At 40.9% G+C, this 16,290-nt stretch overlaps 1 protein-coding gene across 3 annotated transcripts; it reads right to left on the bottom strand.

Annotated features, from left to right (window-relative positions):
* Nucleotides 1-1,049: 1,049 nt before the first annotated feature.
* LOC108604503 (DNA-binding protein RFX2) lies at nucleotides 1,050-15,003 on the bottom strand. Of its 3 annotated transcripts, XM_017994001.1 has the most exons (12): nucleotides 14,851-15,003; nucleotides 14,700-14,782; nucleotides 11,538-11,981; nucleotides 11,078-11,474; nucleotides 5,139-5,217; nucleotides 4,770-4,995; nucleotides 4,530-4,694; nucleotides 3,957-4,406; nucleotides 3,569-3,871; nucleotides 3,171-3,485; nucleotides 2,740-3,108; nucleotides 1,050-2,667 (listed from the first exon to the last, which is right to left on the bottom strand). In XM_017994001.1, the coding sequence occupies exons 3-12, from the start codon at nucleotides 11,853-11,855 to the stop codon at nucleotides 2,503-2,505; spliced, it is 2,787 nt and encodes a 928-aa protein (XP_017849490.1). In that variant the 5' UTR covers nucleotides 11,856-11,981; nucleotides 14,700-14,782; nucleotides 14,851-15,003; the 3' UTR covers nucleotides 1,050-2,502. The 3 variants fall into 3 exon arrangements, with proteins under 3 accessions (XP_017849490.1, XP_017849488.1, XP_017849489.1); XM_017993999.1 differs by having other exon boundaries at nucleotides 4,530-4,995; XM_017994000.1 differs by having other exon boundaries at nucleotides 1,050-2,664; nucleotides 4,530-4,995.
* Nucleotides 15,004-16,290: the final 1,287 nt, after the last annotated feature.

Genomic DNA, 16,290 nt, shown 5'->3' with positions numbered 1-16,290 from the left:
GTCAATTAAAACAAATTTAAAACTCAAAACGTATGTAAATATTTTTTAGATATATTTTGTATACTATTTTAGTTTGTAAGCAATGCATTTAATTTTACTTTAGTATTAACACAAACGAAATCACTGACCAAACCAATATCGAATTGCAAATATTCCAAATGAATTGTCAACGAATTCATAGCACACAAAAGACTTGAATTGAACATGTCGTATACGGCAAACATTTCAGGAACTCAGTTAATATGAGCGTTAACAGGGACCTCAGATTTTTCAAATACAAAGTACAAAACAATAAAGGGAACTGAAATAAGTTGACTTAATTATAAACGGTGTAAATAAAAATATCCTGTGCTCAATAACATTTATAATAGTAATTATAATACATTTTTTGTTTCTATTTTTTATATTATCGGGATATACCAGACATACATATATTGTTGTAATATTAATGAACTTATTAAACTAGCGTTTATATATTAGTTATATTAAAAATGTATACAAATTTTGTAAAACACTAAAAAAAATAACAATTTTTGTATAAAGTTGTTAGGAAATCAATATGTAAAACACAATTGAAACCAAAAAAAATACTAGAAATTAATAAAAAAAATAATAAATATGTATATAAAAAGTTTCATTTCATTTCAGATTTGAATTTTTTTTTATATATAAACTCCCAATAATTAATAATTAGGCAGCCACCGTAGCATTTACTAATTTACTTACAAAATAAAAAGACGTGAAAGTTTTTTGCGAAGACAAGTATATAATACGATGACATATAACCCATGTAATTTTATTCAAATGACTTCCAAATGTGAATATTATTGAGTTTTGAAAATGTATAGAAGTGGGTATATGCAAATTATAGTATACGGTATACATATATTCAAGGTGCAAATAAAGTTAGTGCCCAATATAAGTGGAATAAAAGGTTGAGATATTATATGTGGACTTTTAAATACATCTTTATTTCACATACATAAATACTTTTTTGTTTTTGTTATTAAAATTTATTTTGTTTATACGTTTTTCTTTGTATTGTTATATATTTTAACAACCAATAAAGCTCAAGTTTCAGCTTATTTTTGTAGTTTGAGCAATAAAATTGAAGTTTATAGATAGATATATCTCTAGTCGACACAACGCAATGACATTGAGCATCTTTAATTGTGCAGTTAGAGAACATAGATAAAAGTCAAATCTTAAAATTAAATTAGTACAACAATTTTTGAGGAAACATGCAGATTTTGTTGATTTCAAAGGACAGAAGTACAAAATTTGAATGAATACACAAGGATTAGCATAAATTATTGAAGCACACAACAAGCATTGACTTTGGTAATAGACTTTGTGTTAAAGTGAATCACATATTCAGTAGTCTGAGCTTGGTAAATTCGTCAAGAGCCGAATTACGAACGATTATGCTTGAAGGTGCTCATACTTAATGTTGTTGATAAGACTAGAATTTGTTTTTCGTTGCATTTCTTATAGATGTATGTAGCCGTTTGACTTATAAAAGATAGTTTCTTTTTTGTTTATATTTGTATTTGTATTTGTATTTGTTGCTTGTTGAGTAAATACCTAAAAATGGCATAAAATACTTTATTAAGCGCCTCTGTTAAAATATTTCTCTCTATCCTTCACTGTAGATTCTTACTTTGTATATAAGTTTGAATTTCAAAATTCTTTTATGCATTGTATTGTATTGTAATAAATTGAGTGTTGATATTTGCACATTTAAGGCCTGTTGTTTACGTAGCTTACGCTTTCCACTTTTCACTGTCCACTCTCCGCTTTACATTCTCCATAGCCAATTGAGCAAACCATTTACGAGCTGAGCACTTTCGCTTAACTATAACTATACACAATGAAGTGTTGTTGCTGGTGCATGCATCTACATGTGTGTGTTTCTTTTAAAAACTATTTTTTTATATGTAAGTAAGTACATGCTGCTGTACAATCTGAAGTTGAAACCAGACAAAACTGTTGCGCTCTCTTAAGTTTACTTTAAACAAATATTAAATATTACGGTTTATTTTAGACACAAATACCTGACTTAAATTAAAGTGTTTCTTTTTCAGTTTTAGTTTCAGTTTCTGCTTCTGCTTCTGCTTCTGCTTCCAATGGAATACACTGTATTCATAAACAGACAAGGCTAACGCTCGCAGGGCGTTGGATGCGCTTGCTGCCTGGACGGTTCTTCACTTTATGCGTGGGCAATAATATTTTAATTATACAATGTATTGTATACCCTATACTATATGTAGATAGATAGATGTAGATGCCTATGAGCTAATGTCTAAAACCAAATACATGCATGCAGACATGCAGACTTGTTTGACTATTAAATGCACAGCTGTAGTGAGAGTTAATCTTTGATACGTTTTGACTAATTGCAGCGCATGATGATGATGATGATTTCTGATGATTTCTGGGTACATAACAATATACTATTAAATATAGCAACTTAATATAGCATCGGGGAACTCCATGCCACACTCATTCCTGTTTGAGACGTTTGGCTTCGTTGCCGGGCGTGCTGTTTACGGCGCCAGATGTGGCCACATTGTTGCTGTGGGGGCCAGTGCTAGTGTTTGTGGTCTGCTCGCCGTCGCTGGTGATGTACGCAAACTGGCATTCAAACTCAAAATCCATTTCTTTCTTCTGGTCAAAGGTTGTACAGTTAATTGAGTGTTATATAGTTCATATAATAAGCAATTGCTGCTAGTTGCCTACCATGCGCTCGCATATGACTGCAATGGCTGTCTTCTGTTGCGCCTCGGCTATCTTATGCTCCACCAGATAGAACATGTACTCATCGAACAGCAGGCGTATGAGATGGAAGCTGCCGAAGCTGGACGCCGACCGTAGCGTTAAGTCTCGAATGATCATGGAACTGTAGAAGCTCCATTTCAGCAAGAATTGCCGTGCTGCACGCGCATAGCTCGGCTTGCCCGTATACTCCTCCATCGCAGACTCGACTACGATTTGCAGCCAGCTGGCCCACTGCTCCAGCGAACTTTGCTGCTGCAGTGCCGTCTTGAAATCATTTTCCAAACGCTGCACCACCGCCGGCGCACACTGACTAACCCAGGCAGCTTGCTCCTGTGGAAACATTAGGCTATAGACTCTACACTCTGTCACTTGTAGTAGTTGTTCGAGCTCACCTGCACATTGTGAAAATCCACGCGATTCAAATCGCTGAGCATTTGTGAAATTTGTGCGCCGTTCTGGAGCACAGCGCGTGCCGCTTGTGCCAAATGATTGAGGGATGTATAACGGCGTAGGGTTTGACAGAATGCCGACACAGCGGTTGTCTTAATCTGCGCCAATTGCTCCGGCACGCCCAGCATGCTCTCACAGAGCCACAGCTCCAGATTCTTGGCAAAGTTGCGTATGGCCTGCGTCAGAGCATTTGGTATCGAACGCAGCACGTCCGGAATGATAACATCCACAGTGTTCTGATAGAACTGATAGTCCACCTGCCGCATACAAGATTGTTATTAGCATCTGCTGTACTGCGTCCGCTTGGTCGAGCCGACCAATTGCAACTGCTGTAGCTCACCTCGCGCACAAACTTTTGCACTTCTGCGCAGTGGCACAAGAGATAGAGCTTCGTTTTGCTCAAATACTTCTCCTCCTCGCACTCGTCCAGATTGTTGTTGTCGCTGGTGCGCCAAAAGTCGCGCAGCAAAAACTCAACGGTGCCAAATTCCAGATTCAGCACCGCATCCAGAAACGATTCGCAGTGCTCACGATACAGACCACGGAATGTGTCCACATCGTCCAGCGTGAGTTCGCTGTGGAAACTGTGGCTCAGCTCAATCACCGGAAATTGTGGCATGGCACCCGCCCCATCGCCAATGTACTGCAACAGTGACCATATGATTAGTTAGTTCATCTGGCGTTCATTTTGAGCCTGCCAAGCTGCTGTTGCTGTTGCTGTTTCTCACCTGTATGCACGTCTCGTAGGTCTCCGGTTTGAAGTTGTGCTTTTTGGCGCCTGCAGCGCGCTGGTTGGCGCTTGCGGCAAGACCATTGGTGGTGCCATTGGAGCCGCCGCCCTGCTGATGGCTGCCGGCGCTGCTGCTGACATTGATAAGTTGGGCGCCTGCATGGGTGGTGCTAAAGGCCTGCATTGACTTGTCCTCCATCGTCTGGTGTGTTAGCAGCGAGCCGGGCTTGATGCGAATGCCATAATAATGGTATTTCGAATTGCCGCGCGTGCCCAGGCGACGTGTGCGCAGGCCGGAGAACACCGAGCGTATCAGCTTGCCAAAGCTGGCTGCATTCACTGGCTCCAGCTTCTGTTCGTTGCAGTGCTGCATGTAGTGGTTATAGAGCGTCGAGCGTGGCAGACTGACGCCGTCGGCCGTCTCGTAGTTACGCGACAGCCATTTGATCTGTGTGGGTGTCAACAAGAGAGTGCGAATGAGATGCTAGCAACGCTGCTGCAGGTGTCCAGGCGGAGCCTGCAGCCAAGCAACCAACCAACCAACCAACCCCCAACGAGAGCGAGCACTTACCGTTGCCGAGGCAATCTTGTTGCTGTTGCCCAGGGCGCTCTGGTCACTGTCGGGCGACGCCCCGTCGGGCCCATTGCCAATGCTGCCGCTGGCCGAGTGCGTTGTTGTTGTCGATGTGGGCGTCTGCGGTGTGCTCTGCGCTTCCTGTATGTAGGCAACCTCATGCTGCAGTTGCGCCCAATGGTTAGTCAATGTCAATGGCCCACTCACACTATCGCACTCACGCTTCCTACTACTCACCGTCAAGCTGTGCGGCGAGTCGCGGCTATGCGACTGCGATGACCCATTCAATATCAGGCTCTCCTCCACGGGCACCAAATACGGAAGCGTTGTCGAATGCGCGCTTCCCACCGCACCGCCAGCCGTTGCCGTTGCATAGTTGCCCGCCGCCGCTGCCGCCGCCGTTGTGGAGTAATATGTCTGACCACTGCTCTGGTAATCGCCTACAGGGCAAAACGGATATGTCCTGTTCCACGAGCAAATAAACATAAACATAAACATCGACATAGCCATAACCGTATAAATGAGTGGAGCTCAAACTGGCCGCTTCGACGCGCTGACAGAGAGTCAGAGAGTCAGACAGACAGACAGTCAGACAGGTGTACTTACATTTGCGTTTGACTCGAATTGCTGTGGTACAATTCCGAGTCCACATATTGCACTTGATAGTTTTGCTCCTGACCGGAAACTGTAAGCAGATAAATTACGTATTTAATTATTACATCAAATAGTGTGCTTAGACTATAATACGATTGTGAGTTAAGTACATTGGAAATATTAAATAAGTTAAACTTTGACCTGCAACCATTATTTTGTGTATGCTATAGACTTTTTAGCCGACGGCATTTGATTTTTTAATAAGCCGTATAGTATTAAAGTTAATACTAAGATTTAACTATTTAGATACTGCTGAAACTAAAGCAGACATATCTACCATTCGAATCAATTTCAATACTACGTGAAGTTTTTAAAGAATATCTAACAAGTCGCAAATAAAATTGTTTAAACATTTTATTAAATTATTTCATGGAGACAACTAATTTGTTTTCTTCATATTGAGGAATATTTTGCCAGATTATTCATAAACTTACATGTTTGCAATTTTAAAATAATAAACTATATAATTAATAAATATTAACAGAAAGTTGCTTTTATGATTTGACGACTTTGTACGCCATATGTAAATGTAAATTAACAAATGTGTAACATGAAATTCTATTTTGTAGGCCTTTGATAAAATAAACATAAAGTAAATAGTTTTCGTGAAGAAAATAATTCTAATTTTAATACCCAACATTGAAGTTCAATGTCACAAATATTATTAGAAACATATTTGTCAGCTGTTATGCAAATAATTTTCCCTCTCGAATTGAATATAAATTTCATTTCTTTTCACTTCGATAATTTATTTTCACTATTAAAATTATGCTTTGTCTGCCATCAAATTAAAACTACTATTAAAGTTGTACATAAGCTTGCATTGACTGTTTTGCTTGCATTTAGTTGAAAGTTGCTGGCATTGAACAATCCTGCTGCAACTGTTGACGGCGACGACATCTGACACTTTTGCTTGCCCACAGAAACAAACACACACACACACACATAGACACACTCGGACACTCAGACACACAGATACGGACATAGATACAGACTTGGCAAATGTGAGTTGAAAACAGTCAATTAAAAGCCATTGATAGGATTGTTTGGCAATTGAGAAATATTTACCGCCACAATAGGACAAATTGTTGTGACGTCTGTGGTGATGATGATACATGGCTGTGGTTGCTGCTGCTGCAGCGGCAACGGAGCTTGAGCTGGTTGTTGAGTTGCTCGAGGTGGAAGTGGAGGAGGACGAAGAGGTGGCGGCAGCGGCGGCAGCAGCGGCACCAATGGCCGTACAGCTGCTGTAGTTAACGGCGCTGGCGGTGGCCACAAACGTCTGGTGATGATGATGATAGTGATGATGATGCAGTTGTAGTTGCAGCTGGGCGGCAGGCAGCGATGCCACGGGCAGTTGTTGTTGTGCCTGCTGCGGCAGCAACTGGTGGCACTGCGGATTGCTCTGATGTGATGACTGCAACTGTTGCAGCTGTTGCTGTGGCTGTTGCTGCTGATAATTGCTGTTACTGTTGCTGTTGTGTTGCTGCTGCTGCTGCTGTTGCGCCTGCAGCTTACAGCGGCACTTTTCCAATAGATTCGTATAGGTAGCCGTGATCGGTGGTGTTAAATCCAATTCGTTGTGTTGTTGATGTGCTGGCAACTGTTGATGCTGCTGCTGCTGCTGCTGCTGATGTTGCTGCTGTTGTTGACGCGTCTGACAGTCGAAGCTGAACCGCGAATGCATTCGTTTGATTTTATAAAAACAATCAAGTTAACTAAGCTGTGCCGCTTTGCCGCTTTGCCGCTTTCACGCCCCAAAGCTGGACGGAAAGTGTAAATTTTTAAGGCCCACTTTGTTCAGGAATTGCTAGCGGCAAGTGGAGCCATGTCCATGTCCAGCTTTGCGGGTGTTTTTTGTTACACTAATTATGAGCGTGGATGCTGTGTGTTGCTTTTGGCAACTGCGCCACACACACTCACACGGAACAGCACGGGACAGCACGGAACGGAACAGAGCCGAGAGTTGAGAGCTAAGGATACGTGGCGAGAGTGAAAGTGACTTGGCAACTTTCTGCGGTGGCGTAGCAACGGCGAGCAGGAGCAACCAGAACGTATGCACGGTAGAATTACAACTGAACTCGAAATCAAATGTTATCCTAGCAATATGCCTCCGAAAAATAATGATGACGATGCGGCGCAGCAACGAATTAAATTACAGCGGCGTGGATGGTGGTGATGGCACGGCTTTATGGCTGCTGCGTTGTTATGATTTGTGCCCAGCCTCACAGCCTCGCAGCCTCGCAGAAGAACCCTCCCCCATTATTGGGTTCGACGGCGAGCGGCGGGCGCAGCGTAGTAGTTGTCGTAGCAAATAATCCAACCCAAACCCCATAAGCACTAAGGATTCAAACTGTCGCTGTAGCAGTAGCAGTAGCAGTAGCTGTAGCTGATGCTGCCAGCACTATAGCGTTTTATTTTTCAAAACGGCGAGAGCTAATTCCGGGGCTAAAAGACGCACTGAAGATGCGCTCCCCGTGTGGCTGTGGGTGGGAGCGAGATGGCGTTCGCACTGTTCTGCTCTGCTTCCAGCAGCGGCAGCGACGGCGTCAAGGCAACGCAACCAATCATTCGGGCGCAACAAACGCCTAACTACCCTACCATGCCTGGTGGTTGCTAGGAAACACGCATGCTCTCTCTCTCTCTCTCTCTCTCTCTCTGTGTCGCTCTCTCGCGCTTCCCGGCACGTGCTTGTTCTGCCAGCAACCCCCACAACGGATGCTGCGTAGTCTGGTGTTGACCAACCAAAACGCTTGCTGCTGGCACGCGCCTTGCTTGAAGACCTGCCTTGCCCCTCAGCTGTCCCAGGTGTGCAGCAGGGATGTCAACACCGCCGCCCCACCTACCACCACCCACACACACACACACACACACAGTCACAAACGCAGTTACTCAGAACACACGTCTGATATTACCTTGGAAAATTCCATATTTACTTTCGCTTTGTGCGAAATATTTTCCATATTAACTTGGCTTGAAACAATGCAAGCGTTCAGTTGAACCCTCATATTGCATTTCCTTGTGGTCTGTGGACTGCCAGCGGGCATGGGCATGGCGCGCACCTACTCCTGCTACCTACTAGTGCTTGCCACACGTTCTCAACTGTAAGCGCACTAACAGGTGCTTTTGCACCTCAAATAGCTTTTTCAATGACTCCTTCAAGTTTTGTCACTACAAAAGCCAATTCAAGTGGCGAACCGTGTTGCTAAACGCTTTCAATACTCATGAATATGGTCAAATTGTTTGCTAAGAATTTAACAACAACAAACCACAAAGGCAGCATTTAAAAATAAATATGCGAAAGGCATCTATTCATAACGTAATTTACCTAACTCCTGGAACATTTACTTTGTTTTACTTATTTATTATTTTTATTTCAATTTGAATCATTTATATGTTAAGTGGCAGGTGCACCATCCCCAACATCATTGTGTCCATACTTCGTTACATGTATTTTTCAATTGATTTGCAAGCATCTTGTAGCTAAAGATTTTAAATTGATTTAAATCTGTCAATTTCTTGCAGCAGCAGCATAAACTATTTATGCACAACGCTTAAAACGAATTTAAACCTATATATAACTCATAATATAAATCTCGCTAAAATCGATTCAAGCTGGCAGCACTTGTGCATATTCCCATAGCGCATATCAAGATCATGCAAAATAAAAAAATATTCTATAGAGTGCCCAACACGCATAATATGAAGAGTTCACTTTGTCTGCTGGGCAAATGAATATAAATTGCCAGGATAGCCGACAAGTGCAGAGCTCAACGCTTATCCTTGCATCTCTGCAGATGCCAACAACAACAACAACAACAACAGCAACAAACAATTAACCTTTGGTAAACAAACTGCAACTTGGCTTTGGGGTAGCGAGTAGCTAGTTGCATAGAGTTTTATCTAGAGCTTCAAATGCTAGCGTTTGATGTTGGCCACGAGATAAACATGAACTGCTGCTGTTTGTAATATTGATTGCAATCTTTATGTACATATTTTTATATTATTTGGCCAATTAAAAGAAGCCTAGCATATGCTGTTGTTCCCTTAAGGGTGTCTGTCCGGGTGTCTGTCCGGCTGTCTGTCTGTCTGTTGAGTATTTACTACAACAGTTTTATTTTTAGTTTATGCTGTCGTTATTAAATTTTAAGCTTTTCCGCATCGTTGAGTTGAATCTCAACCCTTAATATGTATCAATTGCAACCAGAGCGGGGGCGGCAAGCCCACCTGAGACTTGTGCGAAGTTTGGCAAAAGTTATGCAAACTCAGATACCCTACAAGAAATTGCAAGTGACACCAATAGATTTTTGAATCAAATAATAGAATACTCAATAATTTTAGCTAATACAAGTTTGAATAATTTACAGTCTATAGAATAAGCTACAGCTAATTATACTATATACGACTGGTTAAGAGTATTTTCAGATAGGGTATTAATACACAGCGGGAGGTTATTATCAAGTCGCTTTTCATTTGAAGGGTGTCCTTGCTGTCTATTTGTTGTGATTACAAAGGGACTGTATTTGTTGTTACCTTTTCGGGATTGCTGGTGGTGGTAATTTGCGCTAATAAAATCAAGTATCATGACCAAATATTTGTAATCACTACTACCCCGCCCGCCGCCTGCTAAGCCAGAACACACACCCCTCCAATTGAACGCACGTCGACGCCGACGTCGGCGGCGTGTGATCCTGCCACAATAGATAGTGCTCACCAAGTGTAATCTCGATTAATTCATTGTGCAGCGCTCAAGTGGAATATAATAATTACTATGTATATGTCTGTCTATCTCGACGCTGCCCGCCTCGCTCCTTAGCCGACACACAGCTGCACTTTACTTTTGCTGGCTTTTTTGTTTTGTGTTACATTTGTTTCAGCACGTGGCATTGCTGGTGCCCTGTGTGTCCGTCCCTCGGTGTGCGCATCATCACATCACAGGTATCATCGGTAGCTGTTGTCCTTAACGGGGTGACTGTTGACTGTCAGCCTCCCGTTGCGATTTGTACCTTTGCCTGGGGTTTCATGCTCAGCGCTCAACGTTTCAGTTTACAAATTAAGTCGTTTTAATTGTGATATCAGACAAACGCTTAAAATGCACGCGGATTAAGTCCTGCGCGGCTCGGCCCGGCCCGGCTCGCTCTCGAACAGCAGCAACATGCTGATCCTGTGATTATGTTTGTTTACAAAAGGCGCGACTTTTGCCGTTTTTTGCTGTTGTTGTTTGTTGTTTATTTACTGGTCTCTCTTATGCTTTTTGCTCAACACAAGTGCATGCGATAAAGCCAAAGCTCCATATATTTTTTTGTGTGTTTTTTCGTTTTATGTCGCACAGCATAAGCCGCAACATTTTTCATACTAATTAAAAAAAGTGGCAAACTGTTAAACCGAGTGGTTTTTATATGTTTTTTTGTTTTACAATTTATCGCAGTACTTAGAGCAAAAGTTTGTTTAACAACAAATGTTTGCTGTGCGTGGAATTTTAATTGGGCTTGCGGTGTTTTATTTTACAGGCACGCAGGCATACAATGTTTAATAATTAATTCAAATGCCACTGTCTTTTATAAAATTTAAGTATTAACATATAGTTTTGAATGTGATCAGAATATATTTCGTCCAATAACAAGAGAGTAGAGCATTTATCTTACTATATTAGTTATAATTTTATAAGAATTATTTGCACTGCACTCCTCTGTCTCCCTAAGCCTGTCTCCTTCTCAGCCTTAAATATATACTCTTTAAGAAATAAATATACATATATATGTATGTATATAGCATAAGAGCACAGCAATTGGCGGCTGCAGAATAATTTCAGATAAACTATTTTCACACAGATCCTTCATACATAACCTATAACTTACATACTTGGAAGAAAGAAATAAGAGCAAGCTCACCTGTAACCGTTATAAATGGTGTGCCATCATCATCCTCGCTAGTCTGCACTACGGTCAGTTGGCCATTGGCCACTTGTTGCGCCAGATCGACGCTATCCTTGATTGCACTTAGACCAGCCAAGTCATGTATTGTGGCTGTATTGTTGTTGTTGTTGTTGCTAGTATTGTTATTGCTATTCCTATTGCCATTGGCTCCGCCTGTGACTGTTGCTGTGGCATTGGTCTCGCCGCTTACAGAGTGCACATGTGCATGCAAATGCGCCTCCTCGCTGGAATCGCTCGTATCCATGGGCAGCACCACACTGATGACCTCCAATTGTTGTTGCTCCGAGCTTGTTGTGCCATTGTCATTAGCCTCAATGGCGTCGCTCAGTTTCTTTTGCAACAATTGGCAATTCTGTGGAACACAATCTAGTTCGTTAATCAATTGATTAATGGGAAATCATTTATAATGAAGCACCTGTGTCATGACATCTTCCAATGTGGCAGCCACAACAACACCGTCTTCGGTGCAAAACTCATAATGCTCGCCATGCACACTCGGTGGTGAGGGAGTGCTGGACGCTACGCTTAACAGATGCCCAGTGGCTGTTACTCCTGTTGTTGTCGATGTTGTTGTTGTTGTCTTGGCGACCAGCTGCTGCTGCTGTTGTTGTTGTTGTTGTTGCTGCTGCTGCTGCTGCGTCTCCTCAGCATCCGCTTCAATGATATCAACAGCCTCAACAGCGGCGCTGCTCGAGATAATAAACTGACGTTGCGTTGCCAAACGTGTGCTCATCTCATGTAAGTTTTTGGCAGACTTGGCTCTAAAATTCGTTGACTAGTTAAGCTCGGTTCCTCTCTCTCCCTCTTTCTTTCTAAGGCAATTGTGGTGGTTTAATTTAGCTAGTAGTTAGTAAGGCAGCTGCAATAACAAAATGTAAAATTCTTAACGTTAAAATTAGAATTGGCAGTCAATGCTTAATGCCTAATATAATGTATAAATGCCGCCTATTATTGTTGTTGTCGCCCACTTAAAGCTTATTCTTATTTTTTTTTTTTTTTAATTTTTGTAAGTGTGGGAGTGGGTGGTGTCAGGCTAACAATTTTTGACTTCCGCTTAGGGCGTTGCTAGGAAAGTTCAACTTTTCACAGGTATTTGCTTCGTACTTTGATTTGCTCATCGCTTTGTTCTCTCAACAACAAAATTCTTTTTGCTTCAGCTCCGCGCGCACACACACACACACACAAAGGCACAAAGCGACGCCATTTTCTTTGCGTACGTTTTTGTGGCATCTTTTAGGCGCACTCTTTGTATGCCCACTTAATAGAAACTAATTAGATTTTTAATTTACAACCACCAACTTTGATGTAAGGCCATTACTTTAAGATATAAACAAGCAGCAAGCACTTACTATGAATTTAAACTGCATTTATGTTATTTATGCTATTTTAATCACATTTAGCGACACTTGCTTCAGACTCGCTGCACTTGTTTACTGAGCAACCGGCTCCATGTAAATAACAGTTGTTGTCAGCGCCGCTGGCAACGTCAAGTCTAGCCGTAAGGCTTTTGCCCACACTAAAAGGGCATTCTTTCTTGTGAGTGTGTGTGTGTGTAGGGAGGACTAAGGCGAGTGCACACAACACAACACAACACAACACAACACAACAATAACAATAACGTACCCGGCATACGTCATGCAGTCCACGTTGTTGTTTATAAACAATAAACGAAGTCGTCAGCAAGTGCCCTGGTCTTTATGCGTACGAGGTGTGAGTGGTGAGGGGGCGTAGCGGAAATGCAAAGTGTTTTGGGTTTTAGTTCACAAATCAAATATTAAAATGCACTCCAGCGAGCACATAAATTGTACGCGTGAAATGTAAAGCTTGCCCGAAAGGACACGAATAAACACACACACATGTAATCACTAAGAACGCGGCAAATTATTGATCAAATAAATTTCGGGCTTTCCTGCTACTTTTGTTATTGTTGTTGCTCTTGCTTACTTTTCCACATGCAATTGCAGTTCAATTGAAAGCTTTTGAAATACTTTTCCTGGTACTTGCGCTTCCGTCTGCCACGAACGTATTAGTGCAACTACAACAAAGGAACTGAGTAGAATTTTTCATAGTTGGTAGCTGTTTAGGCCACCAAACATCGCCTGTAGGGGGTTGTTAATTGTTAATCGAGTTGGTCAATACACTCGGCCAACAAGAGCGAGATAGCAAATGTCTGCATATGCTGCACGCTTTTCCACTGCCAGTGCATTTTCCACTTTTTCTAAAACCGCTTTCAGCAAGGCGAGTGAGACTCGGCAGCTGTGTTGTCACTTTGGCAACGCAGCAAGCGTGACGTTTCGAAGGATACGAAACTTATTTTCGGGCAAGACAGGACAAACCATATGAGTAGATAAACTCCAGGACTCCCCTTTGATACATTTACATTACAGTTTAGATAAAAAGTCACATGCCACATAAATTGCTAAGAGCTGTTAGAAATTGTTAGTTTCCTTTGCATTTGGTTGTGTTTTGTTAGAGAAATTTATTGTACATAATTAAAATTATGTTTTTTCATCTGTTGTCCTTCGCTTCTTTGTTTTTGTCACAAAACTCCTGCATATTTTCTCCAACAATATTTCAATATAATATTATTACCTCACCGAGTGATATGTTATTAGCTGCTTAAAAGGAATATCTTACATTAATAGCACAAGTTCAGTCATGCCTATAAGGATGCGCACATGTACATATATATATATATATATATATTGACGTTGACAGTCGTTTACGACAAACAGATATCACTCATCAATGGATATTACAGGCGTATGAACGTTTGCTTGGCATGCGTTTCAGTGCGCCCCAACTCCTCCACTGCTGCCCTTTGCACGCCGCCGGCTAAGGGTAGCCTGTGGTGAAGTCAAAGCCAGTCAAGCAAATCGCGCTGCGAGGCAGCAAAGCGGAAATGTGCACCAAGATAGTTATTTTACACCTGGCGCTTGCCTGCCTCGGCACCGCACACGCTCGCTCTGGTGTAATGTGCAACCGGGCATGAGTCGGCCGGGCGGGCACTTCATTTGGTTGCTAGTGTGGTGCGGGTGTCTATGGTGGCGGTGGCATATGTGCCACTGTATCTGTCTCTGTCTGAGCGGCGGCTGCTGCACACGCATACGCCACCTGGCTGGTAGGGTAGGTTGCCGTGTGGTTAAAAGCGGCCGCAGCAAGGACTCGTCTTAATTACCTCTAAATGCTGAGCCTGAGCTGGCGCATGTAGCTTTGGTGGGGTACGGGTATGAGCGTTGGGAAATGTCCAAAGGAAAAATGCGCGTAAAAAAGAAAGTTGTACCATAATGTAATTTTCTCATTTTCCCGTTCAATGAAAACTCACTTAATGTACCTCAACGCAACGGCTTCAAATGCCCGTTATGCCAGCAAAATGAGAAAAGTTCTCTTTTGATCTTTGATTGCGACACTTGACGGCTGCTTGAAAGTTTTTTCTTCAATTTTTTCCTTGACGGTTCACATTTGTATTTTCACTCCAATTTTTCAGCTTATTTGTCACACTTATTGTGCTAAATGTGGGAGTTGTTGGGTTGGTGTGTGTGTGGGTGTGAGTTGGAAAAACAGTTCTAGCACTTACCATGTATAAAATGTGGCTTGTAGTTTTATTATCACCCAGTGTTCTGGTTAGTGTCCTGATCGAGGTATCTCATAGCGTATTAGCTGTAATTTTTAATTTATTGTAAATATTGTGAAATTTAATTTTTAGCTTGTTACTGTTTGTGCAATACCTTTGAATTGGTATACAAATTAGACCGGAAGGAAGTATTCCACATACACATACATGTGTAGGTATAAGGCACACGAAAAGATCGAACTTTGTTGTGTTTGCGTTTTTGAGTTACCTTGGCAACAAGCGCAAGCAACAACAACAAATACTTATCATTTTATTTTCCAAAAAGGTGATATATTTTAAAATTCACTATATTTCTTGTTATTCTTAGCACTGCCTTAAGTATTGTTTGTTGTTGTTTTTCTTAAATCTATATAGATTTCTTAATTATATTGCACAGCATTTGTATAAATAATAATAAAAATGTTCAGTGTTGTAGAAATTTGTCAGTGCTGTAAAGTGTAAAAGCACAATCAGCTGCTTTCGAAAAATAAATCAGCTGCTTTCGAAAGTAGCTAACTTATCGATATTATTTGAATTTTGGTTAAAGCGACATCTGTCGCTTGGATTCTAAGCATTGCGCAGTGTGTACACACTTATGAAAAAGTTTGAATGCCAATTTGAATTTAAAAGGGCCCAATAAAAACTAATAAATTACTGTTGTGGTAAATGTCGAATACGTGGAGATGAGTTCCTCAATTCTTAATAATAAAATGTAATGAAACATACAATATTAATTATAATTGCTCAAATCTGTGTTTATTTATACCAAGTCGTCAGTATGCACTATATTGAATAAGTTGCTTTGGTGTTCATGATACATATACTTGCCCTCGGAATCAGTCTTGCATGCCTTGAAGACCGTCGGCACCAGTCTGCGTTTGCTTCTTTCTTAGTTTTGTTTGGTGAAATCAAGTTTTGCGCAAAGGCTTTGCGTACTTTCTTTTCGTTTGAATTGTTTATAATAATTGCCAAGTAAAATTATAAAGCTCTGACAGCTCTGGCAAGCCGAAAGACATACATATCCATAGAGCAGATTATTTTTAGAGGCCTTTCTGTTGCAGAGTGACATCGTTCTGCGCCGCCGAAACAAATAATTTCTTGGTATAATGATGATGACAAATTAATAATAAAAGACAGACAAATTTAAGTTAATTCTTTATTTTATTACGTTGAGCACATGCGCAGACGTACATACTTCTTTCTTTGTAATATACGTATTTATATGAATGTGTGTGTGTTGTGTGTGTATACATTGATATAAATAAGTATGAATGTGGTGTTGTTACATTTAAAATAAAGTTAATTATTTAGGCATTTAATATGATGCATATGCTTATTAATTTTTCTTTGATTTCTACAAAATCCTTTTTATAAAGGGTATTCGAGTATGTATATAAATATCGTAGTGTATTTTATGGATGTGAGTTATGTTCTTATGGTTACTGCTTGAATGATTTGCATTTATTACAAATTATAAAATGTTTGCGGTATTACATACATAGTTTATGTAAAAGTTGATGAGTTTGTGAATTTGAATTTATGTAAATGAAATGAT

The sequence above is a fragment of the Drosophila busckii genome, chromosome 3R (genome assembly GCF_011750605.1).
Source record: "Drosophila busckii strain San Diego stock center, stock number 13000-0081.31 chromosome 3R, ASM1175060v1, whole genome shotgun sequence".
NCBI classification, from domain to species: domain Eukaryota; kingdom Metazoa; phylum Arthropoda; class Insecta; order Diptera; family Drosophilidae; genus Drosophila; species Drosophila busckii.
The sequence above is the reverse complement of the archived record's forward strand: the minus strand, read 5'-3'. Positions and strand labels throughout refer to the sequence as shown.

Bases quoted from the DNA above. Each gene is read 5' to 3' on its own strand.
- LOC108604503 (XM_017993999.1), bottom strand. From the start codon at position 11,855: ATGAGCACACGTTTGGCAACGCAACGTCAGTTTATTATCTCGAGCAGC. The intron at 11,475-11,537 runs GTGCTTCATTAT...TGTGTTCCACAG, and splicing joins TGGAAGATGTCATGACACAG to AATTGCCAATTGTTGCAAAA. The intron at 3,486-3,568 runs GTGAGCTACAGC...TGTATGCGGCAG, and splicing joins TGCAAAAGTTTGTGCGCGAG to GTGGACTATCAGTTCTATCA.